At 37.0% G+C, this 17,404-nt stretch overlaps 1 protein-coding gene across 5 annotated transcripts in view; it reads right to left on the bottom strand.

Annotated features, from left to right (window-relative positions):
- LOC122816448 (alpha-1,6-mannosylglycoprotein 6-beta-N-acetylglucosaminyltransferase B-like) overlaps positions 1 to 17,404 on the bottom strand; it is a 950,232-nt gene that overhangs the window by 713,987 nt on the left and 218,841 nt on the right. For 4 of the 5 annotated variants that reach the window (XM_044089252.1, XM_044089250.1, XM_044089251.1 and 1 more), the window contains one exon: positions 12,031 to 12,201. The exons of the other annotated variant lie outside the window; for it this stretch is intronic. In XM_044089252.1, the coding sequence (XP_043945187.1) occupies positions 12,031 to 12,201 (171 nt within the window). The remainder of the gene's footprint in view (positions 1 to 12,030; positions 12,202 to 17,404) is intronic. 5 annotated transcript variants of the gene reach the window in all.

The following is a 17,404-nucleotide window of genomic DNA, read 5'->3' as shown; positions in this document are numbered from 1 at the left end:
TAAAAACATGATGACAAATTAGACTGCACCAGTTCCAATCAGATACTTCATGTATCTTAACCACAGCAGAGCTGACACCTGGACCTTTCCACCAGGACCAGTTTCAGAATCTGGTAATTAAGCAGACAGTGACAGTAATTCTTTACAGAAAATGTTTGGAAAAGCAAATACACACTAAACACAACAGATTTAGCAGTGTGGTTAAATAACGCAATCAGATGTGTTCTGTGTGCACAGCATTTACCAGCAATATGAAATAGAGTTAAACTGAGGTTGTATCATGGAGTGTCTATGAGATTATAGGGCACAGATCTGAGATGCGGGAGATGCGGTATGAAATGGAAAAGAATGAGGGAGAGAATGGATGTTGGTGTGACGATTGTGATATTTAACATTTCTACCTGATTCCATCCCACTTCTTACTTTATGAGAATGCTTAATAAGTTGATATTATCTTTATATGGCTTCTGGAAGATCTGTGTTGAGGTCATCTAGTGCCCAGTGCCATTTCTCTGATATGGTGCCCCTCAACACTATGTTGAGGAAAAAAAGAAAAGTCCTCTGAGTTGAGGACCAAAATATATATAAAAAGGTCTTTATCAAGCAAGTAAGCATTTTGTACAGTAACTGTACCACCCATACCTCACAGCTTCAGCCCTGATAACAACTGCAGCATCAACAATAAAGCCCCATATCTGCAATTATAGCTGCCCCTTTGGCCTGCCCTAGTTTTGTTTCTGGATTCTGGTACAGACCATATAACACTTTTGCTATCCTTTGTTATATGTCCTTGAACATGTTAACCTTGAGAATGGCACATAGTAGTTTAAAATGAGTTTCAGCAACTGCCTGTAAATACTTCCTACTTGTCTTGTTATACCTGTCCCCGTACATCCCAATGCCCCGCCAGGCTTGCTTGCAGCCATTCCCAAACTGCTTGCTGTCCTTTTGCTCTCACTCTATTAACTTACCTTTACATTATCTGATATAACTACTGCAGGCTACTTTTAGATGTTGTTACTGTTGTTGTTATTATGGCCTTTCTTCCAATTAGTTATTCTTTTCCTGTGTTCCCATATATATTCTTTGGCATCAAATTCAAGCTGCCATATCTTAGAGTTGCAGGTGCCACTTCTGAAAGTGAAAGAATAACCACTGGTATATCACACATCTCAGAGTTAAGATTTGTCATCTATTTCTGAGACCTGCAGGCCAAGATTCATAGTCTATGGTTATCCAAGCTTGCAGATGACGGCAAACTGGGTGCTGTTATTTGATCTTATACTGACTCAGATTTGCTCCAACATGGGTTAGACATGCTAATAATTGGTACAAGGACAATGGTCTCACATTAAATATGAAAATATGTAGCACAGTTCATTTTGTCTTCATCTAAACATAGGTGCCAGTTAAAGAGAATCAGCTATTCCCACTTACAGCCAATGCAGTTCTGTCTTGGACCACATGCACTTGCACGTACATGTGTGTTTGGTAGTTGCCACTAAAAATTTTACCTCAGAACTTAACTTTTTTGTCATTAGGTAAAACCAGTTCTTCAAGGGTTTTCTAGTAGCTTGTCAGATGGACCTGGGTCTCTGCAGAGATTCCTTTATAAGTTATCTTTTTTTTTGTGAGAAAAACTGCTCCTTTTCTGTCAAAAAAGACTTGCTGTGGGGCTATGGCTATTGTGTTTGGTGGCTAATGAATTTTACCTCAGAACTTCACTTTTTTGTCAGGAGGTAAGACTAACTCTTCTTGATCAGAGATCTTTTGCAAAAAAAAACATGGACCTGGGTCCTGTTAGCTTTTCTGTTCCTTCCCTGAGCCACAAGAAGAGAGAAGTTATCCAGGAGGACTTTGTCTTGGCTTAGGTTTCCCTTCACCTCAGCTGCTGATGGATGACTCCACTGTGACCATCTATTGTTTCTCAGACCACTTATTAAGTTCTGTGAGTCACTCTGGTGCTGCTCCTTGAGAACCCACTAAGGACTGGCAGGCAGGCACATCCTCTGTAGATGTACAGCTGTCCTTATCAGCTAATGTAGAACCATTCTTATCGACATCGGAAAACAGACAGGGTGATGCTCCTTTGCTAAGCCAAAATGAGGAGCTTCATTCCCATGGAAGGGGAAATGTCCTTCTAGCCACTCTTTTTCAGGAGTGGTCTCCCAGAAGAAAAGAAAACATAAGGTCAGACATTTACTTTCTCTTAACCAGATAAGGAAGACTGGCTGGCTTTTGTAAAAGGTATATTTAAAGCCTTTCAGTCTTTCCCTGATGAATCTTGTCCTCTGTTAAATAGGAAAATATTTTCCTTTCTCAGATTCTGTTTCCCAGTCTAAGAGACAGGAATTAGATTTAATCTGTGCTTCTAAAATTATGTCCACTGGAGAATCTGACTTAGAGGAAAATTATTTCTTCAGATTCTCCTCCTGAAGAGTTGTATTTTTCTAACACTGTTGCTAAAATGAAGGATTTGTTTCAATGAGAACAGAAAGTACCACAATCCCAGGAACAATGTTATGATTTGCTGCAGGTGGATTTCCCTCAGTCTGTAGCTCTACTTTTTGTGTTGCCAGCCCTTCTTTCTTTGCAGCCCCCTATTTCCCTGTCAGTCAGCCACTTTCTCCCAGACAGTCTGATAAATTGTATAAGGTGCCCTAGTATCACAACTTCTCTTTTTCTAATCCCAAGTCAGCTCCTGCAGTTATTTATCTGTCACAATCAGCTTTTACCAAACTCCTTATGGCAGCTAGCCCTATTCCTTCTGACAAACTGGGAAAAGCCTTTGACAGGTTTAGGAAGAAAGTTTGTATGTCTTCCACCTTGGCTTTCAGACTAATGACTTGTCAGGTTCAGATGCTTAGGTTTCTGATGGGTTCCTCTGAAAATATGAGAAAGCTAATTGCCAACTTCTCTTCAGAGATTAAAGCATATCTAAATTCATTGCTAACATTTATTTTCAGGTAACCAAACATTCTGTAAAATGTACTCATGACACTGCTATGCTGTTTTTAGAGCAGATGCCACAGGGTCAATGATGTGAATATTTGCCTGGCTACATTCTCAGAATTTACCAGAGGATGCCAAACTTGAGATCCTGAATGTTCTACTGGATAAAGAGATTTTATTGGCCCTTCTTTTGATGATGTCCTTAAAAGGTTGATGATTTCATGAAAGTGGAAATTTAATTCAGGAGGTTACCCAAATCTTTCAACCCTATTTGCCAAAATATAATAGAAATATGCCTTCCAGTTCAGGTTCCTTTATCAGTAAACAAAATAAGCATTATCAGCAAGGCATAAGCAAACAAAACTTCACAAAGGAATGACAGAGAGGTTTAAAGATGAAAGGAAACAAAAGAAAATCTAGGAAAACAAAATGACTATATGCCCCTTCCTGTGCCCCACTACCACCATGGCAATCATGTAAAACTTTCCCAGTCTTTACTTTTCTTGATGGCAACAGATAACCTCAGAAACGTAAGTTCTGACAATAATTCAAAAAAGGATCCAACTGGCAGTGGGATCTACTTCCTCTCTTTCAAGGAATTCCTTTTCATCCATCCAATCACACCTCCCTGTTCTTTCCTATTCTAGATCCCATGCTGTCTCATTAATTATAGAACCTTCACCCCAGATTAAGGAAGGAATGGATTTTATTCAAAAAACTTTCTGGTGTCAAAGAAAGAAGGAACCTGGAGACCTGCCCTAGTCCTTTCTTTTTTTAAAACTCCACATCAAAATCAAAACTTCAAGCTGTTCTTTTTACAGTCTCTGTTACCTCTCATTCAACCTCTAAGTTTTCAAGAAATTCTGGACTTTAAAGATGATTATCATTTTAGCTTTTTTTATGTTTTTAAATTTTTATGTGCCTCATTTACACTTTTAGCTTTCTTCTTTATCCAGTGGTCTGCTGATACCTCCAAGAGTGTTTACAAACTACTTGGTTCCTGTAATAGCCCACTGCATGTTGGATGGCATTCACATTTTCCCATATTTAAATGACTGCCTAATTTTTTTCTCAGCCTTGGTTTTCAGGTGAACTAAGATGGTCTCTCATTCACTGTCACAGGATAGTGCTTCTAGGATGTTTACTGGACAAGTCCTTAATGGTGGATTTTCTTCCTCAAGACAAAGTGGAATGTTACATGCAACAGTCTCTGGTATTTTCCAACCAGACTTTGGCATCTGCCCAGGATTATCTCAGAATTCTGGGTTTTGTAGCCTCAACTATTATCATGATTCCTCTGGCCAGGCTTATCATGAGATAATTCAGTAGTTCATCAAATATGAACTCAATGCCAGCAACCCCCTTTGTTTTTAGATTCCATAATTGGAGTTTGTGAAAAAGGAGTCTAAGTTGTCTGTCAACCCATGTCTTTTTTTTCCCCTCCCAGACTCTACTCTTACTATAACCACAGATGTATCAGATATTGTTTGAGAAGCTGTGTCCAAGAGTGGGAAACTACAGAACAACCAAGACAAATTAAAGTACATAAATGTAAAATAAATGATGGCTCTAATAAAGTCTCTTAAATCTCTAAGCCATCTTTAGACTCTAGGACTTCTGCTAGTAGTCAGAGACAACATCACAGTGATGTGGTACTTAAACAAACAGTGGAGAACCAGGTTCTACCTCCTATGCAGGCTAGCTATGGGAGACAGAACTAGCAACTCAGCACAATCTGTCCTTTTGGGCTACCTATATTCTGTCAGAGCAAAACATTATTAAAGATAAGCTGAGCAGGACCAGATCCTCACAAATAGAAGATGAACCGAGGGTCTTCAAGGAACAGATCCAAGTAGATTTGTTTGCCCCCATCCACAACAGATAGTTAAAGTAGTTCTGCTCCAGGAATCCTTGCACAGTTGCCTGAAAAACAGGTGGAAAGGAATGTTCTTATTTGCTTTTCTATCTTTCCTGTGGTAACCATGTTTCTTTTAATGATTTAAAAGGGCCCCTCAAAGCTAATTATGGTGTCTCACTTTCGGGTCAGGCAACAGAGGTTCTCCTTTCTTTTGAAAATGACCAAGGACAATTACCACAAGTTTCTTCACAGAACGGATTTACTCAAACAGGACAGGGATTGTTTGATATATCCCAGCCTTCAATTTTTTTTCAATTTACTGATTGACTGGTATAATTTGAGTAGAGGTAGGCACCTTCTTTGCTTAGATCATGCAGCAGGTCTTACTAGAAAATCACATATGGAGAAAGTGGAAAACAATTTCTAGTTAGTGCCAAGACAAGAATCAGAATCCTTTTAAGATTCAGTCTCTTTTGGTTCTGCAGTGTATGTGGGTTATTATCCTCTGTCATTTCTTACTCTTCCATCAATATTCACCTCTTGGCCATCTCTGCTTGTCTGCCTGCAGATCCTTCCTTTCTATCCTACGTTAAGTGAAACAGTTTCTGAAAGGGGTTTTACATATATGTTTACCTAGAAGATAGGTGGCTCCTTTGAGGGATCTTAATATTGTACTGGAAAAACTTCCACTGTTTCTTTTTAAACCTGCTCATGAGGCTTATTTGACATCCTTACCTTGGAGAGCAGTGTTACTTACTGCTCTGACTTCTGCAAGAACCGTACCTGAGTTACAAGCTCTTATAGGAAATCATCCCCATCTCATTTTCAGAAGGATAGGGTAACTCTGAAAACAAATCCTCCTTTTATGTTTAATGTTGTTTGAGAGTTTACATTAAGCTGGCAATTTTATCTCTTGTTTTCTTCCCAGAAACTAAAAGTGAAGAAGAAAGAAGTTTACACACTCTAAATGCCCACATCCAATTCTGATACTACACTGACAAGACAAAAACCTTCAGGACTTCTGATCAATTGTGTATTTCCTATGAAGGTAAAAAAAAGGAACAGTTTGTCAAAACAGACAGTTTCTTGTACTGGTGTTTTCTGTTATTCTCACAGTAACAAGGTTCCTCCAGGAAAGTCAGGGCCTACTCTACCAGGCCTCTGGCTACATCTGTGGCTTTCTGGAAAGGGATAGACTCTAGAAGTATACTGGAGGCAGCAACTTGGTTGTCTGCACTCACCTTTACCAAGCACTACAAACTAGATTCATTCTTTGATAGGACTATTCCCTGGGTACTCCTGGACTCTGATCCTTCTTCCTCCTCCCTTGTTTCAAAGTTCTGATAGTTGTCCCATATAGATTAGGCTACTGGCTACTGCAGTAGTAAGGTATGATGAACATAGTACAACTATGTAAGTAAATTTACCAGAACAGTAGTAGACATACCCTCCTTACCTCTCAACTGTCCAGATTTTCAAAAAATGTCCAGATTTTTGCCACATATTTTTGGTCTGTTTCTCATAAAAAATATTGGTTTTCTGGCAAATCTCTGGCAAACCACTGAGGATTGTTGACATCAGAAAATAATGACAGATATTTGACTTTCAGATTTCATACCTTTCAGAAAATCCATGTTAATGCAAAACCTGTTGTTCTACCAACTTTCTAAGTTTGTAAGAACAATATTTAAAAGTTGCCCCTGTTTTTGGGACTTTGCCCCCCCCCCCCCGTTATTTATAGCTTTGTCCAGATGTCTTGCTCTAAGAGGTTGAGAGGTATGACGTCCCTTCTTTTTTGCTCTTTTATGCCAAAGTGTGGGATTTTTATTATTTCTGTTCCAATCTAGTAGGCTCTAGCCTCCCTTTTCTTATACTGCTCTCCTTAAGCTGAACTGTGACTAGGCCACATGGAAAGTGCCCTAAAGCTTTAGAAGATGTCCAACTGATCCAATCCTGGACAGGATATATGCAGTGTAGCTTAGGCTGCTACGACATTGAGCTACTCGAACATCTATTGCTATTTTAAGTTTACCTACACAACTACAATTTTGTCACATGAGTGAAGAACTAATTCTAGAATTGTATCAGAATTCTTTCAACAGACACTTGACCAGCTATGGAATGAGCTCCCGATGTATTTGAGAGGTGGTGAAACTACTGCTGTATTTAAAAAGAGAATTAATTAGATTGTGTGGATAAATAAGTACAGATTTCAGGGTTTAGTATGAGTTCCTAGGTGATTCTTAGCAGAATGCTGAGTTTGTTAGCCAGCTAGCATTGTAACATTGTAGCATCTCACTTAAGACTTTGAACTGACATTCTAGTTGAGTTTAGGATTACTCTGTATTTTAATACAAGGGCATGCACCTGCTTATTAATTGCATATAATTTAATACCTGGCATATGTTACAGCAGAATTTAATTAATCTCTATAAACAGCAGCATGGTTATTCCTTTTCATATCATACATCATAATTCAAAGTCTCCTCTTTCTCTTTTCACCCTTCTTTCACCTTTTCTGTTGTATAATGTTCATTTTTTTGTGAGTATATCTGTTCAGCATCTTTGCAAAAGTTAGTATAAAACGTCAATTAATGCTCCTTCATAATCAGCTAGCCAGTTATGCAGCAAAAGTCAATCTATTTTGTAACTTAGTAAACATATTAAGTCCCTATGCATTGTTACAAGAGCAGTCGAGAAGTTTTATTATTCCACACACCAGGAATCAGGAACAGTGACAAAATTTAACTTTTATTACAACATATATTCATAAAAGTATCTAATGCCTTCTCTTACATAGCCTTTAAAGTTCTTAATTTTAAACGAGAGAACTGCACGAGTTAACATTAGAAGTTACATCTAAAAGAAAAAATGATTTTATCAACCCATTTTGACAAGGAACTTGCAAAATAAGGTAACTACCAGTACTACTTGAAATGCTGCGGTGGTGGTGCCGTGGTAGCACTGTTGCCTCACAACAAGAAGTTTTGTCCCGTTCGATTCTCAGCTAAAGCGTCCTCTGTGCGGAGACATGCGTGATGGTGCGTACCTTCGTTGAAGGTTGTGCATCAGGGCTAGCAACTCGGCATGTAAAAATCTTCTGCCAATCATTAGCGGACCGCAGTTCCGCTGTGACGACCCCTAACCAGGAAAAGCCGAAAGACACAACAACAACCAGTACTACTTGAAATCATGGTAATCATAAAAAATATCACAATGCCTTTAATACCACCTTTAATAAAGCTATTGGTAGTATAAAATGTAAAATGGATTTTGAACAAAAACTGGAAGGTGCTACAAGAACACCCAAACATAATCAGTGACATAGGAGTAATGCCCACTATTATTTATAGAAGAGGCAGTAACATAAAAAAACATGGTTGAAGCAAAAAGGAAAGTGGCAAATGCTTTAACTAATAGGATGTCAAAATGTGGGAGATGCAGTTACTGCAAACACATACTTGAGGGCACTCAAATCAACCTAAAGGGAAGAAAATTAAACATAAAGGGTAAATACAACTGACACTACAGGCATAATTTACTTCACAAAATGTCAGGAATGTGATGGGTTTTATATGGGAAAAGCAGAGTGAAAGCTCCGTAATCATATTTATGAACATTTATACGATATAAAAAAAGAAAGAACCACCAATGCACTGTTTAGGCATCTAAGTGAACACTGTGACCACTCTTTTAAATTTAGCATATTAGAAAGAGTGGAGAAAGAAAAGCCGGGGGGGGGTCCTTGGACAGTAATACTGGAGCAACATGAATTAAAATGGCAACTGCAACTAGAGGCATACAGACAACCAGGACTAAACGACCATGTCAGTATTGCTCCCATCCTGAAACTAAAAGCATGGGAGAGATAAATTGTTAGAAAAATAACACTTTGATGCTATTTATATTTTTAATTTTATTACTATTAATGGTTTATTTATAAAGATTATTGTGCATGATAACCACATGATCTAATTTTAATAGCATAACAATTCAAACAGCAGGTATACTAGGGCATGAATTTAATGACAATACATACTTTTTTGAGGGATGTGTATAATAAGGGAATGTTGCTTTAACATGTCAAAAGCATCACATGACCAGTGAAATTTATTTAAATGGCTCTAGAACTGTTGCATTGTATTTCTTGGATTAAATCTGTGTTTTAAACTTTTACTGGATTGTACTGCACTTCTTGAACAACACTTGATGTTTTTACAGTTTGGTTTTGGACTGTTTGACTTTCAGCAGCAAGTATTTCTTAGAACTGCACATTTCTCGATTATAACAAAAAGTCTGACCAATAGGCATATGCATGTAAACCAATAACAATATTTTGAAAAATATAGCATTTTCACAATAAATATTTAGAATTTAATTCAGTGTTCATTCCTTTTGGACACAAAGTCTTTAACATAAAAATGTACTATAAAACAGAAGAAAATGCTGTACTACTGAGATGGTAACATATTTATAACAAATGCATGCTATACATTCCAAAAGTCTGATCCTGACAGCTCCAGATGTCTGCCCTATATAATATTTTGAGCAGGGATGCCTGAGCAGTCATTGCAAGTTTGTGCTACGAGTTTAAGAATATGGCCGGGGGCAGTCCCAGAGTGGACGATATGGTCCATAAAATACAGACATTTCTGATAAGAAATTTTAGGCTGTTGATTAACAAGTTGGAAAAAACAGAGTTTCAATATACCAATGATTTTTAATAACACATCTATACACTCTATAAGTGGAGTGTACATGATGACAAAATAAACTACTTCTTTGGTATCATTAGTCACTTTGTAAAAACCTATTATGGTTGACTAATCACTCTTACGAAGTATTTTCATTTTAAGGTGAAACTGCTCAGTCTCTAATTTTAATTTTAATAACATTTATTTATTAAACATGTGACGTTGCAGTTTGGTTGGGACCTTAACCATTATGCCATCCCCAACTTTCTTGTGACTATAAATTTAAGTGTTGTAGATTAGTGAAATATAGACTTAAGTGCTAGCTAGCAATTGCAGCTCAACTCATTAATCATTGTACTTTTCCAAAAAATGAATGATCAAATGGAAACAGTGATAACTTTAAGATCATATGTAACAGATTATGTGTACCAAATATAGCACACCAAGCAGGTACACCCACATTCCTTGTGGAAACAGAAATCTGACTGGCAATGCAGCATACACACTGCAAATAGTGTTGTTTTCAATTTGCCATATATATCAGTGCTAGTTAATAACACATGGTACATTACTATCATTATAGTACACAACACAGATATATTTGTAAATGTCTGTACTACACAACATCTAAGGCGGCAAGAGAGGAAAAGAATCAAAGTCAAGAGAACATGCACTTTACCAGTCCTAACCAATGCATCTGTATCAACTTTGTGTTCATTGTACCCTGAAATTTAGGGGATGGTCATCCCCAGTCCTTTAGTTTATAACTGCTATTCTGTGGTCAACATAAAGCTAGTTCTTGAAAAGGACTATGGCCATAATGAGATGAGGAGTGTATAAGAAGGAATGTAGCACCATGTGTTTCTCCTTCAAGCTGCCAGGAATCAAAGATTCAAGCAGCCTATCCTCTGTGCAAAACTAAGAGTATCATCTTAGTGAAATGTCCTCTAGCAGCAAAACTGGATGGTGCACTGCCTTCTCACTACATAGGACAGGCAGAATACCAAGCTGGCAACATGTCACTCTTCTAAAATATCATATTACATCCAAGTGATGCCTCCAGGTGCATCCTACTGCCACCTCTAGGCGTCAAATATTGCTTGTCATATTTGCATCAAGAATTCCAAAATCATGCTATATACAAGGTTTTAAACAATTTCATCTTAAAGCACACACAATGGCAAACTCAACTGCATTAATATTTGACCTCTGTCTAGTGCAGGTAAATAGATATTAACTGTTGTTTTTATGATATTAATTTATACAGATATAATTTTCACATTTTTCTAAATATTTTAACAACCAAGTAACACAGACAGAACTCCTTAGCCTCGTACAAAAGCTCTCAGCTAGATGAATAAAATGCTGCTGACAGTATGTGGGTAACTTGAGTAGTTGCTGAGATATTGTAAGTTGTTTACAAAATATTACAAATGTAAAGTTACTGTGTTTACTGTGGTTTAAGACCTAGAGCCTAAAGATTACCACCACAATAAAATAGTTTCTGCTGTAGAGTTTGCCATTGATATTTCTTTCATAACCCCTGAGGCTCCAGAGATATGAAGATTTGTTTGACATGTGAGGAAATAATTTGTTTCTGTCAAAAGTCTTATGCTCCACCCATTGGAAGTTACAGTAAAAACTTCCTGAGCTCCATTGGAGTGAATGAGTTAAAAGCTAGTACTATGCAGAGCAACAGTTCGTTTATAAGGTATCTGCAGACTATATCATGCTCCCAGTTAGACTGGATAGAAACAAGAACTAGTTAACACCTTTTATCTATACATGAACTTCTCTAAAGGGTAACTGTAAGTAGTTATGGCAAAAAATGATTGCATTAATTACATTCAAAATACTAGGAGGAAGAAACACTCACATGGGATCAAAACAAATAAAAGCACGAATGGCAAACACTTGCACAGCAAGACCTGAACAGTAAAGTACAGCATCCACCTTGTAGGGTCAAATGCAAAGGGTAAGATTTAGCAGTTGAGAAGCAGATTATGGTTAAATGAGTCTCACTTCTAAATCAGCATGTGCTCTGTTTAGTAGCAGGACATATGATAGACATAATTCCAACTGTCAGGCAATCAAACGTTTGAGATCTTCACATCAAGAGAAAAATGGGTGTAGTCCTATGAAACATTGCACTAGTGCATAAAAATCTACAATTTCCATGTAAGGAAATTATTTGACTTAGTTAAAAGGCTACAAAACCAACCAAAATAGTCCGAAAAAACTAAAATAAAACAAAAAAAAAATAGTTCCAGGCCACCAATAGGATAAAATCCTTTGAACTTTTAATATAAATCCAACAAATGATGACCGCTTTTGTCTCAGTATAAGACTTCTTCAGATAAAAAAAGGTTTTATCTGAAGAAGTCTTATACTGAGACGAAAGCGCTCATCATTTGTTGGATTTATAATAAAAGTTCAAAGGATTTTATCCTATTGGTGGCCTGGAACTATTTTTTTGTTTTATTTTAGTTAAAAGGCTAAATGGAGCTTGTCCCCAGGACAAATTACCTTTGGAGTTTTGTTCTTTCTGTCTGCTTCAACATTTTCTGTCAAGTTTCTCCCAGGTAGCGGAGGACAGAAATATTCAGTTTCACTGAGGTACCTCAGGATGGAGCAATCACTTCCTTCCACACCATAGAAGGCATAGCATGGATCAGACTGCCAACTGGCACGAAGGAACTGGAAAAAAAGCATGGAAATGCATTATTAGTTTAAGTTCCTAGCATTTTGGTTTCAGTCTATGGTTTACTATGGTCCATGAATTATCTGTCTGTAACTTTCACTTAGCAAACTAACCAGACTGCAAGTGACACTGTCCACTACTGCTACAACTTCCTGAATACATTCTTTCAAAGCGGGACCTAGCTGCAGCAAGTTTTTCACATATGCAAACCCAAGAAATTCAAAGAGCACATTTCAGCTTACATTGCTGTCACAGGACAGGTAAGTGTTGCTTCTGTATTGCTTGCGGATTTAACATTTGTTATCCTGTCAATTGATAAATATTTACTAATGAAGTGACTGAGATACAAAAATGACTGTCTCCTTAGAATCTGCCCCTTTTTACTCACTCCATATCAAATTAAGCATTGTGAGTCCTTTGCAACACCTCACACCTCTAACCATCCCTCCTTGTCTATTCTAGGTACAGTTTCTGGCCTCTGTTGTATTCACCCCGTCAGGCAAAATGTTCAGGTTTATGAAGCTCTTTTTATTCCCTTTACTTTTTGGCGCGTCATTCTCATCTAAGATGCCTTGCATTTGTGCATTTCTCCACCCATTTGGGTCATTTTTCACGCAGATGGGCAGTGCAAGTAGACAGTTGCTATTTACAGTGGTCATAAATACGGCACGCAAATGCCATTTACATCAACTTACTATTTAGTAATAAGTTGGGAAGATGTGCCTGTTGCTCACAAAGTCTGCAGTTTGAAAAATGTTTAGTGTTTAAGAGATTTAGGGTCTAATTCTTATTACCAGAAAGCAAATGTTCTCTGCTTATAGCTATTAAGTTGTTAAAGTTTCTTAGTCTATATTTTTATGCTACATTTTCACTAAAACAAGGCAAACAGCCTTGAGATTGGAGAATGTGTGCAGGATTCTGTGCTGATGTTTCAAAGAAATCTATTTGATGAAGATGAGTCGGCAAATGATGGATGTGTAATTACTAAGCTTGAGTCAGGAGGGTTGCGGGATGATTTACTTAAAAAAATGGTGATACAGAGTGATCTAGAATATGAAGGAGATCTTGAGGGGGAAAATACAAAAGGAAGATGCAGAGACAATCCTGAAGAGTTGTGGTGAGATGGAAAAGAAAACATACAGAGAAAGTAAAAGAAGACAAAAGGGGAGTAGCAGAAAAGAAGCCAGAAGAAAATGAAAAAAAATGGAAGTACATAGTAAGGATTTAAAGTAAAGAAGACAATTTAATAGCTCCTTTGGGTGTAAAAAGCACATGAGGTAAGAGCATTTATTCTTATTAACAAAGAGACATTTTGTGATATTATATTTGGGACTGTTTTTTTCAGTGGAAATTTTTCTTGAAATGTATGAAAAAAAAAACTGTAACCCATGGATTTTCTAAGTGATAAAAGCATTTAAAAGGGAAACAAAATAGAAAATGCATGTATCATTTTGAATAGAGGTGGGAAGAAAGACTCTGAAAGTTTTTATGTAAAGAAGTACAGGATATTGCAAAAGTTTATGATGAAAGGGGTTTATGGAGTGGTGGATGGGATTGTAATATTGCGTTAAAAATAAAAAGAGAAAAAAAATCCATATACCAAACATGATGAATGTGGAGGGAACAGGGGTGTTGTAAAACACTGGGGACAACCAAAACATTTTTTTTGTGTGGAAAATAAGGATATTTGATAAGTAAATGTGATAAACGAAAATGTTATATTTGTGGGGAAATGCACTTTCACTAAAGTGGGTCTCGGGTTTCTCCTGCTCAAAGAAGTGTGTTTTCAAACAAGATAAGTAGACCCACATATACATATATATATATATATTTATATGGGTCTACCTGAAAATATCAAAATCCCACATTGTGAAATCCCACATCATCAAGATAAAATCAAAGAAAGCCAACTTCAACGGAAGACTGGATCGGCACAAGTATTCCCAGGGTAAGTAACCTGTTGGCAAAAAGGTGAACTTTACCATTTTCCCAACAGCAGTGTGATCTCAGAGTTGGTATATTTAATTGAGGGGTGTAGGGGCATAGCCTCACCACCTGGGTAGGTTAGGGGTGGTGTGGTTTCATTTTCATGACCCCCTGAAGGGGGGTTTTGATTGATTTCATCTCGACAATGTGGGATTTGATAATGTGGGATTTCGATGGTATGAAGTAGACCCAGATATATATATATATATATATATATATATATATAGAGGTTTACTATCACATGTTCATTCGTCTTTTAGACGAATGAACTATGTGCGAAAACCACTTGGCGGAACCGGTAGGGCGATCACCACAATGCCGAAGCTGACATGAGCGAATGGCAGCTGTTGTCAGCTCCAACATTGTGGTGCACATTGCACTATAGTGGGGATGGGGAAATGTACCCTTACCCTCACTGTAGTGCGATCTCTGAGTTTGTATATATAAGTAAGGGGGGTGGGGGGTGCAGGGGGGTCCCCCCCTGAAAAAAACCTGTTGTTGTATGTTGTGTAGGTAGGAGCATTTAAGTGTAGTCGACAATTTCGACATTCGACTGCACTGAAATGTTCGGTTCGACATTAATACTGTTCAGTGTTCAGAGTTCTGAACATTTGGTTCGGACATCTGTACATTCGAACAATGTTATGTTGAATATGTGATAGTAAACCATATATATATATATATATATATATATATATATATATATATATATATATATAAAGAGAGAGAGATAGATATAGATACATATACACAAAGAGGGTAAACTACTGGTGGATAAAGCTTGAACTCTCAAGCTCTGACTGCTCAAGGTGCAATTCACTGACTATCAAAGTTCTTCCACAGGAAATCATTGTCAGAGAGTTTTGCCGGAAATGATTCCTTTTTTTAGGGAATTTCCCCCTCCTTCAAGTTGGTGTGATTGTGGAGTTGATATATACACACATATATATATATATATATATATATATATATATATATATATATATATATATCCATATTTATGTGTTAAAGGTGTGTGCAGGGGGGCTTGCAACAACAGTTTAAAATGGGTTTTGTGGCAAGATATTTTTGGTGAATGCAGATTGGAGAGTCCAATCCTCACTGCATTCTCTATTGTCTACTCATATTAGAAGCATACAAAGCCATCTACATGCACCTTAATATGACTTAACTAATAGCAAACTGATGGGGATAGATAGCTAAGTATGATATTATTCAGACAGGAAGATTGAAGATTCACCTATTGTCTTTACAGGCAGATTTATGAGTCACTTTTAAGATGTGAGACAAGCTTTTTCTTAATAATGAGTAGTTTATTTGCTGATTTCCTATGGAATATAATTCCAGTTTGAAATTGCTAGTTAACTGAAGTTTTTTTTTCCTTACAAGTTTACAAAACCTGTGATCTTTGGAGGGTAAGACTGTTATTGTCAGTGTCTCTTAGGTAGAGAGGGAAGGAGTTTATACATAACTTATTAAATAACAAGGGGCAGTACAGAATAAACAGTGAAGGGCAGTACAGAATAAACAGAACTTTGAAGGTGAGGATGGAAATGAACACTGAGGTGTGAGCAGTTACTTGTAGCCAACTTTTGTAAAGTGGTATGATGATGGATAGATTTATGAGTCAGCAGGTACTGTTTATTATAGATTACATCAAGCTTTATTGGTACTACAGATGAGTGCGGTGATAGGGTTGACATATTCTACTCTGGGAATATCTGACAGACGTAATGGAAAAGTGGTTTGAAATACTATAACATGTCTTTAAGTGGCTGATTTTTGCCTGTAATGGTTTTCAAAGTGCAGTGTGTGGCACTGGTGTAATTAGACTTGGCCACATCTTTGATTACCTGCCAGAATTGCTTGCTGTCAGCTACCATTTGCATCTTGCTTAGTCCAATAATGGGATCATTTGGCTTCTTTTGCATTAAGCTTCCACTTTTTTTTAAGTTAAATGTTTATGGTCCAAGGCAACATTTGAGGCCTTTCATTTATGTTTTGCTATTTTCTGAGATTTGAATTAATTCAGGGATAGCTTTTGCCAAGGAGTCTGTAAATTGCAATGCTAAAACGTTTGTCCATAATGAATTGGAAGTGGGCATGAAAAAATGTTTAATGCTGTATAGGGTTAGCATGTTGGAATATAGGGGTCAATTCTTATTTTGTAATTCTGTTATAAATTGAGTTTCATTGGAGTCCGGGATGCTTTTTGATATTTTGTTCTTTGGTGTGGTTGTTTATCTTTTAAATAAGATGGTGGTGGGTACTGAGGAATGATGACTTAAAGAATTTAGGAAGCAAGCAATGTTGGGATGTAAGCAATTATGACATTTTGAAAAGAATGTTGATGGAGTAGTTGACTCTAGTAATGGATGAGAATAAGTGGGTTGGGTTGTTTTGAGATAGGAATCTAGGAACTTGTGTTTTTTTGGAATCCAGTAAATTAGTGTTAATGCAATATGTTAATATGATGTTATCCCTACCAGTGTGAAACACATTTTATAATTTCTTCTATAGAGACTATTGGTAGGTTGGGTCTATATGACAGTATCGAATTAACTAAATAGCAAATGTTATTTAGTCGATCTGATACTGTCAAAATGGCAAAATAGCAAAGTCACGGAACATCGATTTTTTTCCCAGGGGAAAAAAAATTTGGTTGGCCATCTTTGGGACTTTGCCATTTCCTCCAATATGGTGCGATCTCAGAGTTGGTATATTTAAGTAGGGGGGTGTGGGGGCGAATCCTCCCACTTAAATTTGTGTTTAAGTTTTTTTTTTTTTTTTTTACGGAGCAGCAAATTTTCCCCTGGGAAAAAATTTGCTTTTCCATTTGTTCGATATTTTGTTGTTTAGATATTATCAGTACGATGAAATAGCGTTCGCTATTTTCATTGTACGATAATATAATATAGACGTGGTAGGTTACTACTTGGGAGTAGGAAATGGACTATTGCTATGACAAGTTTACTTGGATTTGTGTTTATAACGAATTGAGAAATGTTCTATATTGTTATTGTTTTGTCTTTTTTAGAGAAATTCTATATTTGTCGTTTTTTTAGCAGCACTGTTGCAAAGATGTGGTAAGAGGGCTGAGAGCCTCTGATACAAAGTGTCAAGGTGTAGTGATCTGTGCTTTAGTTTCAGCATCAATCTGTCCCTGAAAGTAATAGCTGTAGTAGTAGCAAAGCATTTAAGCTGTGATCACTT

The sequence above is a fragment of the Protopterus annectens genome, chromosome 12.part0 (genome assembly GCF_019279795.1).
Source record: "Protopterus annectens isolate FY-2018-M chromosome 12.part0, PAN1.0, whole genome shotgun sequence".
In the NCBI taxonomy this organism is placed as follows: domain Eukaryota; kingdom Metazoa; phylum Chordata; order Ceratodontiformes; family Protopteridae; genus Protopterus; species Protopterus annectens.
Note: the sequence above shows the minus strand (reverse complement) of the source record. Positions and strands in the feature narration are given on the sequence as shown.